Source organism: Plecotus auritus, assembly GCF_963455305.1.
Source record: "Plecotus auritus genome assembly, chromosome: 8".
NCBI classification, from domain to species: domain Eukaryota; kingdom Metazoa; phylum Chordata; class Mammalia; order Chiroptera; family Vespertilionidae; genus Plecotus; species Plecotus auritus.
The window spans coordinates 174,115,950-174,133,689 of NC_137782.1; the positions used below are offsets into that span (position 1 = coordinate 174,115,950).

A 17,740-nucleotide genomic window follows, 5' to 3' on the forward strand; every position below is an offset into this window, starting at 1 on the left:
AGGGGGTATCCGTACGTTGTAGCTGTGGGCACTCTTTCTTGCTACCTCTCCCTCCAGCATTCATTTGCCGTCCGCCCTGCCCCACCCAGGAAAGAAGGACAGAGTCACACAGCAGCGTCCATGCCCAGGGACAGGAGGCCGGGCCTCTGCGTCTGGGTGTCCTGCCTGCTCTTCTCGCGACAGGAAGTGAGCTGCTCCCTCCTCCCCCAGTGTCCGCCCGCCTCCCTGCCCAGATCCTTCCCATCTTCTGTGGCCCTTGGGATTCCCAGGCCCAGATACTGACCCAGAGCCTCTATGCCAGTGGGCCTGGAACGCTACATATGGGGAAGGGGAGAGAGAGAGAGAGAGAGAGAGAGAGAGAGAGAGAGAGAGAGAGCACACTCAGATGGCGTGGAGATGGGCTACGATCAGGAACTCTTATGTCATCTGTGACATTCACCCCTTCTGCTTTTCCTTTCTGATGTTCTTTTTTAAAAAAATATTTTTTATTGATTTTTTACAGAGAAGAAGGGAGAGGGAAAGAGAGCTAGAAACATCGATGAGAGAGAAACATCGATCAGCTGCCTCCTGCACACCTCCCACTGGGGATGTGCCCGCAACCAAGGTACATGCCCTTGACCGGAATCCAACCTGGGACCCTTCAGTCTGCAGGCTGACGCTCTATTCACTGAGCCAAACCGGTTAGGGCTGTAATGTTCTTTTTAAAAAAAAAATATATATATATATTTTTACTGATTTTAGAGAGGAAGGGAGAGGGAGAGAGAGAGAGAAACATCCATGATGAGAGAGAAACACGGATTGGCTGCCTCTTGCACGCCCCCTACTGGGGATCGAGCCCGCAACCCCGGCATGTGCCCTGACCGGGAATTGAACCCTGACCTCCTGGTTCACAGGTCGACGCTCAGCCGCTGAGCCAGGCGGGCCTGGCTGTGGTGCTCTGTCCCTCCGTGTGTGTGTAGCCCAGGGGTGGGCAAACTTTTTGACTCGAGGGCCACAATGGGTTCTTAAACGGGACCGGAGGGCCGGAACAAAAGCATGGATGGAGTGTTTGTGGGAACTAATATAAATTCAAAGTAAAGGAGCGGAGGGGAGAGCAAGAGAACCAATAGAACAGCCGATCCGGCCCGCGGGCCGTAGTTTGCCCACGGCTGGTGTAGCCCATGAAGAGACACGTCAGGAACCGCGTCGAAGTGCCTGGTGTGCGCGTTTGCTTTTTCCTCATTGGACTCTGCGGCCACCCAGGCCGGCCCGGGGCCTTAGCCACTTTCTCGTCCCCTAGGCTTTGCCGTGAGATGCTCTGACGTGTTCGCTGAGTTGGAGATAACGGGGAGGTTTGTAAACTGCGAAGCGCGGTAGAGGCGAGTCGTCATGAAGGTCGGGTGCACGTGTTGCCGAAGTACAACGCCCACCCGGCCCTCGGGGCGGGACGGCCCACGCACCTGCTGGGAGGCCGTGCTGGCCCCGCGTGTTCCCAGGACCAGTGGCGCGGGCAGCCGCGGGCCTCTGGGCTCCTCGGGGAGGGACGCGCACGCAGGCCGGTCCCGGGCAGAGACCCCCCGCGGGTCGGTGACAGCTCCTACCTGCAGAGGCTGCCGCTTACTCGCTCCTAATCGCGGCTCCTGAGACAGCCTGTGTGCGGTTGTTACGTGCGGTTCGCAGGTCCCTAATGTCAGACGGAGGTTTTTTTTTGTTTGTTTGTTTGTTTGTTTTTTAAATCCTCGCCAGAGGATTTTTTTTTAAAATACATATTTTATTGTTTTTTTACAGAGAGGAAGGGAGTGGGATAGAGTTAGAAACATCGATGAGAGAGAAACATCGATCAGCTGCCTCCTGCACACCTCCTACTGGGGATGTGCCCGCAACCAAGGTACGTGCCCTTGACCGGAATCGAACCTGGGACCTTTGAGTCCGCAGGCCGACGCTCTATCCACCGAGACAAACCAGTTAGGGCGAGGATTTTTTTTTTATTAAGGTATTATATGTGTACATATCTTACCATTGCCCCCCCCACCCCACTCCCATACATGCCCTCACCCCCCAATGTTTTGCATCCGTTGGTTACTCTCATATGCATGCATATAAGTCCTTCGGTTGATCTCTTATTTCCCCCACCTCTCCCTAACCGTCCCGCTGTAATTGGACAGTCTGTTTGATGCTTTACTGCCTCTGTATCTATCTTTTTGTTCATCAGGTTATAATGTTTTTTATTACCCACAAATGAGTGAGATCATGTGGTATTTTTCTTTCATTGCCTGGCTTATTTCACTTAGCATAATGTTCTCCAATTCCATCCAGGTGCCTACAAATGGTAGTAATTCCTTCTTTTTTATGGCAGCGTAGTATTCCATTGTGTAGATGTACCATAGTTTTCTGATCCAGTCATCTGCTGATGGGCACCTAGGCTGTTTCCACATCTTAGCTATTGTAAATTGTGCTGCTATGAACATAGGGGTGCATATATCCTTTCTGATTGGTGTTTCTAGTTTCTTAGGATATATTCCTAGGAGTGGGATCACTGGGTCAAATGGGAGTTCCATTTTCAGTTTTTCGAGGAAACTCCATCCTGGTCTCCACAGTGGCTGCACCAGGGTCAGTCGGAGGTTTTCTTTTATTTGTAGATTTTTAGACCTATTTTCCTGAAGACATTGTGAGACCATAGGAGAGAAATGGAGTCTTTAGATACCACGAGAGAGGATTCTTCGTAGCCGTTGACTTCACGCTTTCCAGGGCGAAAGAGATGTTGCGGGAGAGGAAAGGGCACGGTCACGCATGCACGTCCGCTCTGCGCGTGCGGGAGCGCCGTGGCCGCCGGCGCGTCAGGAGGGGTAGGGGATCACCCTGGTGGGCGCACTGCTTTCGGGGGCTCCCTCCTCTGTCATCCTCCATCCCTTCTCCCGAGCCCTGACCCCCCCCCCCCCAGGGCTGAGACGTGCTTCCTGCGGTTTCCCACGCGGTGGCTGAGGACCCCCAGCGTCCCCTGGACGCCCTGCCAGGGCCGCGTGCAAACTCCAAACCAAGAGGATGCGCCCCTGACCCTCGCGGATCTTGACCAGAACGGGGCCTGGGGGGGCTGGAGAAACTGGGGGCTCCTGCTTCTCCCATTGTAGGGGTTGCCTTGGGCTCTCAGTCCTCACCCCCCAGGGCACCCACACTCCTTTTCTGTGCCTGAACCCCGGGTCCTCCGGGTCCTTCGCAGCCCCGCCCGGCCTTCACCCCGCGGCCCCTCCCGGCCACGTGGGCGCAGACGGCGGGGGCCCATCCCTGTGGTCCGGAGGCCCTCATCCCCAGGCGGCCCCTGCGTTGTGTGTGTGTCTGTCGTGAAAGGGGAGATCTTCACGTTACACGGTGCTTGTGCCCCGAGGGTGTAAAGGAGACGCCCGCGGGGAAGTTCCCGTCCGTGTCGCTAACGTGACCTTCTACTTCCCCTCCACAGGTCAACTTCGTAGCGTGCCAGCTCTTTGCCTTGCTGGCGGCCGTCGGGTTTCGGACTTACCTTCATTCGAGCGAAACTAGCTCTTTTATCAGACATGTCGTTGCCACTCTTTTGGGCCTTTATCTTGCGGTTTTCTGCTTCGGATGGTAAGTACGTTGATCCTGTGGAACGAAGACGTTGACGTCCTTGTGGCTCGAGTGTCTAGTAGAAAGATGCACTCTCGGTGCTTCTATTTACTTATGAAGTTTTATCGTGTTGTTATGGCTGTTTTAAAAGATATGTGTGTATTGATGTCAGAGAGGTAAGGAGAGGGAGAGAGAGAGAGAGAAACATCCATGATGAGAGAGAATCCTGGATCAGCTGCCTCCTGCACGCCCCCTGCTGGGGATCCAGCCCGCACACCGGGCAGGTGCCCTGGCCGGGAATCGAACCTGCAACCTTTTGGCGCACAGCCAGCTGAGCCACTCCGGCCGGGACGAACGCTTTGTAGTTTTTATGTCAATGAGTGGAGAGGGGGCCCTGCCTCTTCAGTCTGGGCTGAGGGCACTGGCGATTAGGAATTCATGAAAAAGGACAGATGAGGAATAGAGACATTTATGCCATCGTGCGTAATTCTTTTCGCCTGGTTCACAAATCTTTTACCCCAAGACAGATGAGTCATTTAAAGCAGTTTCTTCCTGCTGGTGTTGGAGAGGCCGGGAGCGCCGTTGGGAGAGCTGCATTGCCATTTTTTAGGGTTATAGTAGCACTCCACGCCAAGTGTATGTGTGTGTGTGTGTGTGTGTGTGTGTGTGTGTGTGTGTGTGTGTGTTCTGCCGTGGAACCCACTTCTTATTTGGAATAATATTTCTATGGAAAAATTTGTTGAAAAATGTAGGTATCCTGTCCACGTCGGAGGTGCCTGTTACTCCATAACGATTAGGTTGAAAGGTAATTTTAATCGGAGGTTAAGATCCTTACTAGTCCTTTAAAATTGTGTACAATGATTTGAAAACGTTTCCGTGAATGATTCACGCCACCCCGGGGAAAGGAACGTGAACGGGTGTGCGCACATGTACGATCACCTGGGGGTGTGGGGGTTCGGAGACGTGGGACACGAGGGCACCCCGGGGTGCTGGCTGGGGTTTGCTCTTATTTTCCCAGCTCGTCAGGGGCTGGCAGTGCGGGCCTCCCCCTCCGGGCGTTCCGGGGTTCTGGACTTTGGAGGTTTGAGTCTATTTTTTATCTGGGGATGTTCTGTGTTATACTTAGCGCTTTAAGTATGCACTAGTGCCGTGGTCGGCAAACCGCGGCGCGCGAGCCACAGGCGGCTCTTTGGCCCCTGGAGTGTGGCTCTTCCACAAAATACCGCGGCCTGGGCGAGTCTATTTTGAAGAAGTGGCATTAGAAGAAGTTTAAGTTTAAAAAATTTGGCTCTCAAAAGAAATTTCTAAAGGAAATTTCAATCGTTGTACTGTTGATATTTGGCTCTGTTGACGAATGAGTTTGCCGACCACTGCACTAGTGTGTGTGTGTATATATATATATATATATATATATTTATTTATTGATCTCCAAGAGGAAGGGAGAGGGAGAGAGAGAGAGAAGCATCAATGATGAGAGAGAATCATGGACCGGCTGCCTCCTGCATGCCCCACACTGGGGATCGAGCCTGCACCCGGGGCCTGGGCCCTGACCGGGAATGAAACCCTGACCTCCTGGTTCATAGGTCGACGCTCAGCCCCTGAGCCACGCCGGCTAAACGTAGCACTTTTAAGCCTAACTTGTTTGAACTGGATGTGTGTGAGTGGTGCCGTCCCTGCCTAACCCTGCTCTCGCTTTCTGTAGGTATGCCTTACATTTCCTCGTCCAGAGTGGAATTTCCTACGGCATCATGATCCTCATGGGAATGGAGCACATGCACAGGTAAGTGTTCGCTTTGCTCACACACGCGCGCGCGCACACACACACACACGTGTTTCCCACGAATACAGCCGGGTCAGCTAGAATCTTACTGCGTTAAAATCACCCCACCCTGTGATCGCTTTTTCAAGAACTGTCATGAAATCACGGTGTGCGTCCCTCCCGTGTACCTAGCCTCGCCCTGTTGGCGCTGGTGGGTGGGGGGGGGGGGGGCGTGTAATTCACTGGTGTGTGGCTTCCCAGTCTCCGTGGGAGGTGCGGCTGCAGCCCTGGCCCCGCCCGCTACACCCCAGGAGCTCCTCCCACATGAATGTTTCCAGATACTTCCAAGGGCCCCTTGGGGCGCAGAGCTGCCTCTGGTTGAGAGCCCCGGGCTTAATGCAGGGCCAGGGCTCCAAGCAGCATCCTGAGAGGCGGCGGGGAGGACGCAGCGCCTCCTTCTCTTGCTCTGACGTCCCGCTGGGACCCGCGCTGCCTCCCGGTCCTCGGGGCGGAGCGTTGGTGTTAAGATCGCTCGTGGGAAATGGTTGGTGATTTATCTTTCTTACCTGAGCGGACCTCCCTGTGCCCAGAGCACACGAGGTCTGGGAGCCGCCGCCGGAGGCCCGTTTTGGGGCGCTGTCGGGAGGGAAGGGGACCGTCTTGCCGGGCTCTCTGTGGCTCCGCCCAGAGACCTGGAGCTCGCTCGCTTCTGCTCTGAGGTTTGCCCGGCCCAGTCCCCTCGAGCTGGGCCTGCCTTCCCAGCCGGCTGCCCCCGGGCTCCTTTCCCTGGGCGGCGTCTCCCTGTCCTGCCATTTCCTTGGCCTGGGTGCTGGGTGCCCCTCGCAGGACACGTGCCTCCAGGCTGGAGGTCAGCTCTGCTGCGGACGGGGTGGGGGGCTGGGCATTGAGGCAGGGGAAGTGTGTGGGGGGGCGGCTAGAGGGAGGGGGCCAGGCATTGAGGCAGAGGGCGTGTGGGGGTGCGGCTTGCTCAGCCCAGGCTGCTGGCAGGTGGGGGTGCAGAGCCTGCTCGGCAGCCTCAAGGGCCATGTGGACTGAAGAATGAGTTAGGGGTACAGCCTGTTTTTCTCCCCCCACCCTCCAACCAGCCCTTCGCCTTGTTCTCCAAGGACAGACATAACTCTGGGAATATTCTCCTCTTCCCGGAATATTGTCTCCTCCTCCTTCTCCCACTTTCTTCCTCCTCCCTCCTCCTCCTGTCTCCTTTCTCCTCCTCCTCCCTCCTCCTCCCTCTTCCCTCCTCCTCTCTTCTCCTCCCTCCTCCTTCCTCCTCCTCCCTCCTCCCTCCTTCTCCTGTCTCCCTTCTCCTCCTCCTCCCTCCTCCTCCTGTCTCCCTTCTCCTCCTCTTCCTCCCTCCTTCCTCCTCCTCCTGTCTCCCTTCTCCTCCTCCTCCCTCCACCCTCCTCCTCCTGTCTCCCTTCTCCTCCTCCTCCCTCCTCCCTCTGTCTCCCTTCTCCTCCTCTTCCTCCCTCCTCCCTCCTCCTCCTGTCTCCCTTCTCCTCCTCCTCCCTCCTCCTCCTCCCTCCTCCTTCCTCCTCCTCCCTCCTCCCTCCTTCTCCTGTCTCCCTTCTCCTCCTCCTCCCTCCTCCCTCCCTTCTCCTCCTCTTCCTCCCTCCTCCCTCCTCCTCCTGTCTCCCTTCTCCTCCTTCCTCCTTCCTCCTCCCATCTCCCTTCTCCTCCTTCCTCCCTCCTCCCTCCTTCTCCTGTCTCCCTTCTCCTCCTCCTCCCTCCTCCTCCTGTCTCCCTTCTCCTCCTCTTCCTCCCTCCTCCCTCCTCCCTCCTCCTCCTGTCTCCCTTCTCCTCCTTCCTCCCTCCTCCTCCTGTCTCCCTTCTCCTCCCTCCTCCCTCCTCCCTCCTCCTGCTGTCTCTCTTCTCCTCCTCCTCCTCCCTCCTCCCTCCTCCTCCTGTGTCCTTCTCCTCCTCCTCCCTCCTCCCTCCTCCCTCCTCCCTCCTCCTTCCTCCTCCTTCCTCCTCCATCCTCCCTTCTCCCTGCCTCCTCCCTCCTCCCTCCTCCCTGTTCATCCTCCCTTCTCCTCCCTCCTCCTCCCTCCTCCCTCCTCCCTCCCCCCTCTGGATCCTGCAGCTTCCAGGCCACCTTACGCCTCTGGGAGCTTGTCTCGGTGCCCTGACTAGGACAGGTTACTCGTCACGCGCTCTCAGAGTTGTACCCCGCTTTGGAGACTCCTCTCGAGTTTAAATTCTGAATGTGCAAAGGGTTATTGAGTAACGTGTCCTGCCTTCCCACTCTGCGGGCTCTGTGGCTGCCGCCTGGCCACGCCTACTTTTGTTTCCTGAGTGGGCGCAGGTCCCAGGAGACTATGTTCTCAATGCGTGTCTATCGAACGAACGAATGAATGAGTGAATGAATGGATGAATGAGTGAATGAATGAATGACTGAACAAATGAATGGATGAATGAGTGAATGGATGAATGAATGAGTGAGTGAACAAATGAATGAATGTATGAGTGAGTCAATGAATGAATGAATGAGTGAATGGATGAATGAATGGATGAATGAGTGAACAAATGAATGAATGGATGAATGAGTGAATGGATGAATGAATGGATGAATGAGTGAACAAATGAATGAATGGATGAATAAGTGAATGAATGAATGAGTAAACAAATGAATGAATGAATGAATAAGTGAATGAATGAATAAGTGAACAAATGAATGAATGGATGAATGAGTGAATGGATGAATGAATGGATGAATGAGTGAACAAATGAATGAATGGATGAATGAGTGAATGAGTGAACAAATGGATGAATGAGTGAACAAGTGAATGAATGAATGAATAAGTGAATGAATGAATAAGTGAACAAATGAATGAATGAATGAATGAGTGAACAAATGAATGAATGAATGAATAAGTGAATGAATGAATAAGTGAACAAATGAATGAATGAATGAATAAGTAAATGAATGAATAAGTGAACAAATGAATGAATAAGTGAATGAATGAATGAGTGAACAAATGAATGAATGGATGAATGAATGAGTGAATGAGTGAACGAATGAATGAATGGATGAATGATAGCACGGCTCCTGCAGAACAGCAGCCCTTTCCCTGGCCTCTGAGACCTGCCTTCAGGCCGCCCCTGCTTCCTCCTTCAGGACCCCTGGGCCTGGGCGGGCTCGGGGGGGGGGGGGGGGAACAGGGAGGGGTTGGGGTGGGTGGAGCGGGCTATGGGAGGAGAGGCTGGGCCTGTGTTCCAGGCACACCAGCGGGAAGTGGGAAGGCAGTGCCTGGAGAGGTGGCGGGGGGCCGGCTCCTGTGGTGCCCGATGGGCTGTGTACGCTTCGCGGACGGGCGTGGGAACTCAGCAGCTCTTCGTCTCGAACGTTTCTGTGGGAAAACGCGTCTTGAGTTCCGAAAGGCGTCAGACTGGAGAACACAGGAGCGCCAGTGTTGGGCTGTGAGCGGCAGGAACGGGGGCCGGTGACAGTGGGGAGGGGCCCTGTCGCCCTAGGACCGTGGTCGGCAAACCGCGGCGCGCGAGCCACAGGCGGCTCTTTGGCCCCTGGAGTGTGGCTCTTCCACAAAATACCACGGCCTGGGCGAGTCTGTTTTGAAGAAGTGGCGTTAGAAGAAGTTTAAGTTTAAAAAATGTGGCTCTCAGAAGAAATGTCCGTCGTTGTCCTGTTGATATTTGGCTCTGCGGACCAATGAGTTTGCCGACCACGGCCCTAGGAGGTTAGGCTAGGAGGTTAGGTTGGCCGACCTGAAGACACGGACAGATGAAGAGACACAGAGTGACACCGCCCACGTCCCACGGTCGCCGCGCTGCGTGCTGTGTTGTAAGGGCTGCAGGACAGGCTGTAAGCCAACCAGCCGTGGCTCAGCGGTCCGCCACCTTGAGCAGACATGTCTGTGCCGTGTTCCTAGGGTCCCAGAGGTGGCAGACACGTGGGTCCTCGCCCTCCGAAACTCATCACTCCCTTGCCCGGCCGGCGGGGCTCTGTGGCTGAGCATTGACCTATGAACCAGGAGGTCACGGTTCGATTCCCGGTTGGGGCACAGGCCCGGGCTGCAGGCTCCATCCCCAGGAGATTCTCTCTCATCATTCATTGATGTTTCTCTCTCTCTCTCTCTCTCTCTCTCTCTCTCTCTCTCTCTCTCTCTCGGTCACCGGGGCAGGCGCACTGCGGTCCCTGCTGTAGGGAGCTGGGCCCGGGGCCCAGGAGGCAGGAAGGAGGGAGAGACGGGCCTGGCAGTGGGAAAACCCAGACTGTCCCCCATCAGCCATGTGCTGCAGGGCGTAGGAGCAGGACAGACGTTTGACGTTGAGTCCTTGCGCTAAGGTGTAGTTGTAAACGTTGGGAAACACTGCGGGCATTTTCTCAGCCTCCTCCTGCATTGGTGACCACGGGGCGAGCCGCCGGCTCGGGCGCCCCTGTGGCTTCCTCCTCCTGCAGCCTTGCAGTGGGCGTGGCAGACCCCCCGCAGGGAGACAGGCGCGGAGGCCGGGGGCTGGAGGGGGGGGGTGTCTGATCGCACCCGCCCACGCCTGCTACCTCTGCACTGGGCCCCTCCTAAGCAGGAAGCACGGTGAGGCTGAGAATGTGTCGTTAAAGAGAAATCCCGCCGGGCCGGTGGGCTCAGGGGTCAGCAAACTGCGGCTCAGGGGTCGAGCATCGACCTCTGAACCAGGAGGTCATGGTTTGATCACTGGTCGGGGCACAGGCCCAGGGTGCGGGCTCCATCCCCAGTGTGGGGCGTGCAGGCGGCAGCCGATCCATGATTCTCTCATTATGGATGTTTCTATCTCTCTCTCCCTCTCTGAAATCAATAAAAAAATATTAAAAAGAAAAAAGAAAAAAGAAATAGCCTCACTCGGCGGAGGGGACGGCCAGGAAGCCACCGAGGCAGCGTTTCCGTTCTCTTCCTCGGAGCGAAGGTGCAGGCAACTTCACCCAAAGGGATGCAGTGGCCGTGGGCCCATTGTGCTTGGGGGGGACCTCGGGGTTTTATGCGTTCCCAGTCCCCACAGGAGGGAGCCCCTGTGACTCGGTGCCAGGTGGTAGGATGTCCCGGCCCCCATGGGTGTCCGAGAGATCGTTGAGGCGTCCCTCCCGAACCCCCGCCCCCGGAGAGGGTGTGTTCAGATGGCCTGTGCCATCACGTCCACGGAGTGGCTTTGGATTCTCTTTTGCCTCCAGTTGCGAACGGGATCCGTGAGGGGCCTTCCGTCCTCCTCGCGCAGCGAGGGAGGTTTCCCCGGGGACGACGGTGCTGGAGGACGTGGGGGGTCGTGAATGGAGGGAGCTAACGAGACCAACACCTGTCCCTGGGTAACCAAAGGTGTCGCCGCGGCTGTGCTGTCCTGTCTGAAGGCGCCCGCGTGGAGGGTTTGCACGGCTCCCGCACGCGGGGGCTCCGCCCGGTCCCGTCCACACGCCCGACACCCGTCTACGTGGCTGACTCCCCCAACGGATCGGTGAGAAGCGTTTGAAGATGGTATCCCATTAGATGACGCATCTTTCTTGTTTTTAAAAAGAACACACGTTATTGAACAATAACCCGCTCGTTGTAACGATGAAAATAAGAACGCTTCTGAAAAGGCCCACAGAAGTGAAAACGAGGAGTCCTTCTCCCGGCGGAGGACCGGGCTCACCCTCCGAGCTGCGTGCGTCTGGAAATTAATCTCACGTTGGCAACCAGGTCCTCATTCTCGCCTGAGTTGGAAGGAAAGGGAAGAAGCCCACCCGACCATCTATTCGAATGACAAACAAAGGCAGTCACGTGTCCGAACACCGCGGGCTTCCGTGACACGTGCGTGTGCGTGGAAGTGTTGTGAGGGGACACTCGCCTGCCGGGGCTCTGCTTTTTATTTATTTATTTTTAATTAAAAAAAAACATTTTTATTGATTTCAGGGAGGAAGGGAGAGGGAGAGAGATAGAAACATCCGTGATGAGAGAGAATCATGGGTCGGCCGCCTCCTGCACGCCCCGCACTAGGGATGGAGCCCGCAACCCGGGCCTGTGTCCTGAGCGGGACTCGAACCCTGACCTCCTGGATCGTAGGCTGACGCTCAGCCCCTGAGCCCCGCCGGCGGGCTCGCTAAGTGCTTTTTACAAACATCCCGGCAGCGCTGTGTGAGAGGCTCCGCCGCTGGGCGGATGAGGGAGCGTAGGTTCTGGAAGGCGAGGCCGCGTGGAGCAGGTCCAGACCCGGGGACCGGCCGCCGGGGCGTCTGTGAAAATGGACCCGCGCTGTCTGCTCTTGGGGTCGCGGTGGGTCGTGTGTTGTCAGGTTATTTCTCTGCCAAGATTCTTCCAAAGGTTTTTGTTTGTTTTAAGTTGGAGAAACGCAAAGAGATTGTCATCTGCTTACTGATGCCGTAAACATCCTGGCGTATTTTTTTTTGAAAGAATAACAAGCCCCACGGAGATACGGGGTTGGGGCTGGCTTCTTCTTTTTTCTTTTAATCCTCATCCGAGGATATTTGCCCCCATTGATTTCTGGAGAGAATGGAAGAGAGGTGAGGGGGGGAGAGAGAGACACACACACATCGATTGGTCACCTCCTGCCCGTGCCCCGTGCCTTTGACCAGGAATTGAACCTGAGACCCTTTGGCCCAGGGGCCGGCGCTCTGATCACTGAGCCAACGAGCCGGAGCCGGGGCCGGCGTGTCCTGAGCTCCCTTAGAATGTAGCAGCCGCCTTTGCCCTCCGTCCTGCCCTCTCTGAGTGACAGCTCTCACTCCTCCACTGAGACCGTCCCAGCCGGAACGAGCCCCTGTACTTCACATGTGCACACGCACATGCACACGCACACGCATGCACACACGCATATGCACACACTCACACACCCGCGCGCATACACATGCACATACACACGCACATGCACACACACATGCACACACATGCACACACTCACACACCTGCACGCGCACACACACGTGCACGCGCTGTCCACACCCAGTTCCTCTGTGTTTGCATGGGTGCTGGTCCCTCGGCCCTGGCTCTGCGTGACCTCTGGGCTGAAGGCCTCCCCAGCCCCGCCCGCTTCCGTCAGCCAGAAGGAGTCACCTTCACCTTGGCGGCTGGCTCCCGTGCATCTCAGGTTACACCGCGCTGCAGGGACCGGCTCAGGCGAGGAGGTCACGCGACCTTCAGATCCTGACTCGGGCCGGGAGCCGGCCACACTGTCTGAGTTGCTGTCCTCTCTGGCCTCGGCGCCTCACTTGTCCGTTAGGAGCCATGACGATGCCTGCCTCGGAGGGTGGCAGGGAGGGTGCGACGCCATCCGCTGGATGTCGTTAAGTGTCAGGCGCCACGGGTGCTCACAGGCACTGCTGGAAAGGATTGCATGCCATCCGTCGTGAGAGGACTCTTGATCTAAAGATGTTCAATGCGCCCGGCCACTGTGGCTCAGGGGTGGAGCGTCGACCTAGGAACCAGGCGGTCAGGGTTCGATTCCCGGTCAGGGGCACAGGCCCGGGTTGTGGGCTCCATCCCCAGTGTGGGGGCCGTGCAGGAGGCCGCCGACCCATGATTCTCTCTCATCATGATGTTTCTCTCTCCCTCTCCCTCTCCCTTCCTCTCTGACGTCAATGAAAATACGTTAACAACAAAACAAACAAGCACGGGAGTGTCAGAGAGGCTGAGTGCCAGAGTCCAGTTTGGTGTCCTCAGCTCCGCCCAGACGTAGGAAAGGATCGGATGTGCGCTTGACCCCCGCTGGATCGGCTCTGCTCAGGAGCTGACCATTTTCGGAAACCCACGCCGGGGGGCCAACTGCAGAGGGCGCCTCTTCCTCCGGGTCCCAGCTCTGAGGGACCCGCGGGCTCGGCTCAGCTCAGCGGCCGGGGGCCTTCCTACCCCCGCCTGTGTGTTACCAGCCAAAGCTTGGGGCAGGTCACATCATCTTCCTTTTTGTTTTTATTGATGTCAGAGAGGAAGGGAGACGGAGGGAGAGAGAAGCATCCATGATGAGAGAGGATCATGGATCAGCTGCCTCCTGCACGCCCCCCACTGGGGATGGAGCCCACAACCCGGGCCTGTGCCCTGACCGGGAATCGAACCTTGACCTCTGGGTTCATAGGTCGACACTCAACTACTGGCCCCACTGGCTGGGCCACATTGTCTTCCTTTCTTCCTTTCTTCCTTTCTTCCTTTCTTCCTTTCTTCCTTTCTTCCTTTCTTCCTTTCTTCCTTTCTTCCTTTCTTTCTTTCTTTCTTTCTTTCTTTCTTTCTTTCTTTCTTTCTTCCTTCCTCCCTCCCTCCCTCCCTCCCTCCCTCCCTCCCTCCCTTTCTTCCTTCCTTCCTTCCTTCCTTCCTTTTTTTTAAAATATATTTTATTGATTTTTTACAGAGAGGAAGGGAGAGGGATAGAGAGTTAGAAACATCAATGAGAGAGAAACATCGATCAGCTGCCTCCTGCACACCTCCTACTGGGGATGTGCCCGCAACCAAGGTACATGCCCTTGACCGGAATCGAACCCGGGACCCTTGAGTCCGCAGGCCGACGCTCTATCCACTGAGCCACACCGGCTAGGGCCACGTTGTCTTTCTTGCTGCCTTTGCTTTCAAGACTTTTACGAATTAATTGAATCACTGTTTTCCCTCTTCTGCGTCCCACCTAAAACCCTGAATCGCCCCCCACTCCCCGCAGTGTCATAGGAGAAATTCAGCGGTCTTGTGTGCTGGTGGGGGAGGGGGGAGCCAACCCAGGGCCTTCTGTTCAGAGGCAGCCTCTGAAGGGTGGGTGACGGGTTCTAGCCTCCTGCTGGGTGTGGCCCAGACCTTGGAGCTGGGGAATTAGGGGTGATGCGGACCTTGTTCCAAACACTTGTCTCCAGAGTCCTGGTTCCAGAAGCAGCCACGAGGGGCTGAAGCCTGGGTGCCCTGCTGCGGCTGATGGCGCCTCAGTCGCCCAAGGGGTCTGCCATGACATCGTCTGCCCGTGGCGTTTCTGATGCGCTTAGACGTTTTCAACGTTGGTTTCCGTGCACGTAGCCACCGAGTTGGGGACCGTTAACCGGAGAGTTTGAATTAGAGCCCAGAGGTCTGACCTCTTTTCCTTTCACCGGGAGGGAAACCTGACCGAGGCCCCGGCGCCGCGGGGTTCAGGCGGGCGGCTGCCCTGCAGGCGGAGGGGGTGGAGGAGGGCCTTGTTGGACCTTCTCGGGGTGCAGGTTGTTGGTGTGGCCGCACTCCGGCCGGTCACCAGCAGCCACAAGCCACTTCCCTGCGTGTGTTTGAATCGACTTGGGAAATGGCCCTTGTGAAGAGCAGGGAAGTGACTCCGTCCCGCACTGAGCCAGCGGCGGGCGGACGGTGGCTTTTGGCTGCACCGGAGCCGGGCTCACCCCGTCACTGTGAACAGGGCGGGCAGGGCGGGCTCGGCGACTCCGTGGGCCAGCGTCCCCGTTGGTGTCTGGTCCGGTGACCGCAGTGAAGCTCCCTCCCTTTCCCCGTGAACGAGGCTTCGGAAGAGCAGATGACCCCTCAGGGCGATCACTGTGTGTGTACGTCACGGGGTCCCCGCGTTCCAGCCGGGGGAACCCCAGGGCAGAGGGTGGGGCCGGGAGCCCCCAGCCCTGGCCTCGCGAACAGCACAGGGTGTGACGGACACAGGTCACCTGCAGGTCTCGGGGGAGAGCCGAGGGTGTTCAGGTCACCAGACACCCGGATCCGGGGTCTGTATCCGGGAGGAGCCGAACGTGGGGACCCTGAGAGGGGGCTCCTCGCCCCCACAGAGGACCGTGCGTTCTAAAGGGACTGGGAGCCGACGGGGGGGGGGGGGGGGGGGGCGGGGGGCGGTCTCTGAGTCTGGTAGGAAGACAGTATGGATGTCTTTTGCTGGCAAAGAAGGCGGTTGTTAAAGCGTTTTAAATCCTCCTGTCAATGATTTCCCGTCCACAACACTCATTCGCTCTCCCTAGGGAGCCCACCAGGCTCTCTTGCTGCCAGGGCTTGGCGAGGTGTGGCTACGTTTCCGATCTGTCCCGAGCTGCCTCCGAACCCATTGCCATTGATGGAGCTTCTGTTAAGGAGTGAAGAGGAGGACAATTTACACCCCCCCCCCCACCAAAAAAAACCCCAAACCAGTGATGACACTGGATGAACTTGCCAAAACCATTTGAGGGCCCTGGACATGGACCAAAACCAAAACAGCCACCGGAGAAGCACTTATCCCTAAAGAGCTGCTGACTTTTGAGTAGGAACGGGGGCGGGGATCGGCGGTAGTCTTGCCGGGGGTCACCTGCATTTTCCATTCCCTGGCATCGCAGTTCTACCGGTGTAGGGCCGGCCAGGAGAACGCGGCTCCCCCACCAGCGACCGGGGTGACCTGGGGTGGAGGGCGGAAGCCCCGAGCAGATGCTAACGGGGAGTGCCTCTGGCTCTCCTGCCGAGGACGTGGGCCATACCCAGGGCAGAGAGAGCGCGGAGATGAGGGTCGGCCGCAGAGGGCCTTGGGAAGCGCTCTGCACACCCCTGGCTGGCTGGAGGCTGCTGGAGGCCCCGGGGAGGCCCGACAGGGCCTGGGCCGGAGGAGACGCTGGGGCGGACTAGAACACTGCCGGGCCATTAAGTGAGCCCTCCGACCCCCCCACGCGCGCACATACACACACACGTCGGCAGAGGGCCGGAGCCTCCCTGGCTGAAGGGGGGTGAGCATACGCTCTGGCTAATCATCGACTGACCTCCGAGATGGGCAGGCTCAGGGTGGCCTCTAGAGCATTTTCCTGTGTGTGGAGAAACGGGGGGGGGGGGGGGAGCAGCCACGCGGAAATGTCTCTAAGTGGACCCCGAAACGGCAAAGCAGCTATTAGACATATGAATTAGGAGAAGATCTGATGACCGTGACTCAGCAAATAGGGAATGTCAGGAAAGGCACAGCAGCTGCTACAGAGAACCTAATGGAACTAACCCAAATGCAAAATTGTCTGAGGGGCTGTCCAGAGTGGTTTGTGATGGCCGAAGAAAGAACCATTGAACTCAGAGGTGGACCAATGGATAGCAGCCAGCCTACAGAACAGATGTAAAACGTATCGAAGAAGCCCGGCCAGCGTGGCTCAGCGGTTGAGCGTCACCCTATGAACCAGGAGGTCACAGTTCGATTCCCGGTCCAGGGCACAGGCCTGGGTTACAGGCTTGATCCCAGTAGGGGGCGTGCAGGAGGTAGCTGATCCATGATTTGCTCTCCTCATGGATGTTTCTCTCTCTCTCTCCCTCCCCCTTTCTCTCTCTGAAATAAATGCAAATATATTTTAAAAAAGGAATAAAGGACTGGTCCACCAACAGGTCGTGGCCCCAAACAGACCGGTACGTTATTTTGCTTATGATTTTGTGGGTCCAGGATTCAGGGAACGTTCAGTTGGGCAGGTCCCTCTTTTTCACGTGGCATCAGCTCCGTCACTCATGTATCTTAGGACGTGGCCCTGCTTGGCGCCTCTCTCACACTCCTTCCTCCTTCCTCCTGCCTTCTTTTTCTAGAAAAGTATTTTTTGTTGTTGATAGTATTACAGATGTCTTTCATTTACCGCCCCTGCCCCCCCCAGTCTCCTCCTTTCATCTCCTATCTAGTCCCCACCAGATCTTCACTACCCTATAGCCCTCTCCATGGGCTGTGCATATATATATATATATATAATACACACACACACACACATATAATATATATATATATAAAAGGCTAATAAGCTAAGTGACCGTCCGACCGGTCACCATGATGCGCACTGACCACCAGGGGGCAGACGCTCAATGCAGGAGCTGCCATGACACGCACAGAGATATGGCACCGCAGACCTGGAGCCCACAAAGCAACACTCGGCTTCCCCCAAGTAGGACACAGGCCCCGCCACCACCCCAGAGCGACACCCCACCAAATCACAGCCAATGCTGCCGAGACCCCGTGGCACAAAATGTGGCCCACAGCCCAGCCCAGCCAGGAAACGGTGGCTGTGGGCGCCAGGTAATGACATCACGTAGCAACACCTGGCTTCCTCTCCCCAGCGACCAGCCTCCTTGGAGTTTCTTCAGCCCAGGAACACGACTTGCTTTATCGCCAGGTGCAGACATTTCACACTTTAACCAAATGTCTGTGAAGCGTTTTCCCTGCCTCATCTCATTTGGTCCTCACAGAAGTCCTGGAGTAGGTAGATAGGAGACTCCTTGGAATTGTGTTTTCTTTTTATTAGCTGGAAAACGGAGATTTAGAAAGCTTAGAAAGTTGACCCGACTGAAAAGAAGTGAGAAATGGTGGGCCTTGAAAATGACTTCAGGTTTTCTCACTGCGCAGAATATAGTCAGACACGGCTGCAGTTAAATATTTCACCCTTTGTTCTCCCTGCGTGATCTACAATAATAATCTGCTTCGTGTTGATATTTACTGCTGTGTGGCTGACAATTACCTGAAAGAGAAGTCGGGGTGCTTCACTGGGCTGGAAAA

The 17,740-nt window shown here is 56.4% G+C and overlaps 1 protein-coding gene across 7 annotated transcripts in view; it reads left to right on the forward strand.

Moving 5' to 3' along the window:
* MBOAT2 (membrane bound glycerophospholipid O-acyltransferase 2) overlaps positions 1–17,740 on the forward strand; it is a 66,789-nt gene that overhangs the window by 24,637 nt on the left and 24,412 nt on the right. For 6 of the 7 annotated variants that reach the window (XM_080684698.1, XM_080684693.1, XM_080684694.1 and 3 more), the window contains exons 2-3: positions 3,434–3,579; positions 5,261–5,338. In XM_080684698.1, the coding sequence (XP_080540824.1) occupies positions 3,434–3,579; positions 5,261–5,338 (224 nt within the window). Of the gene's footprint in view, positions 1–2,742; positions 2,826–3,433; positions 3,580–5,260; positions 5,339–17,740 lie in introns of those variants that run through there. The other variant, XM_080684699.1, reaches the window with a different exon arrangement.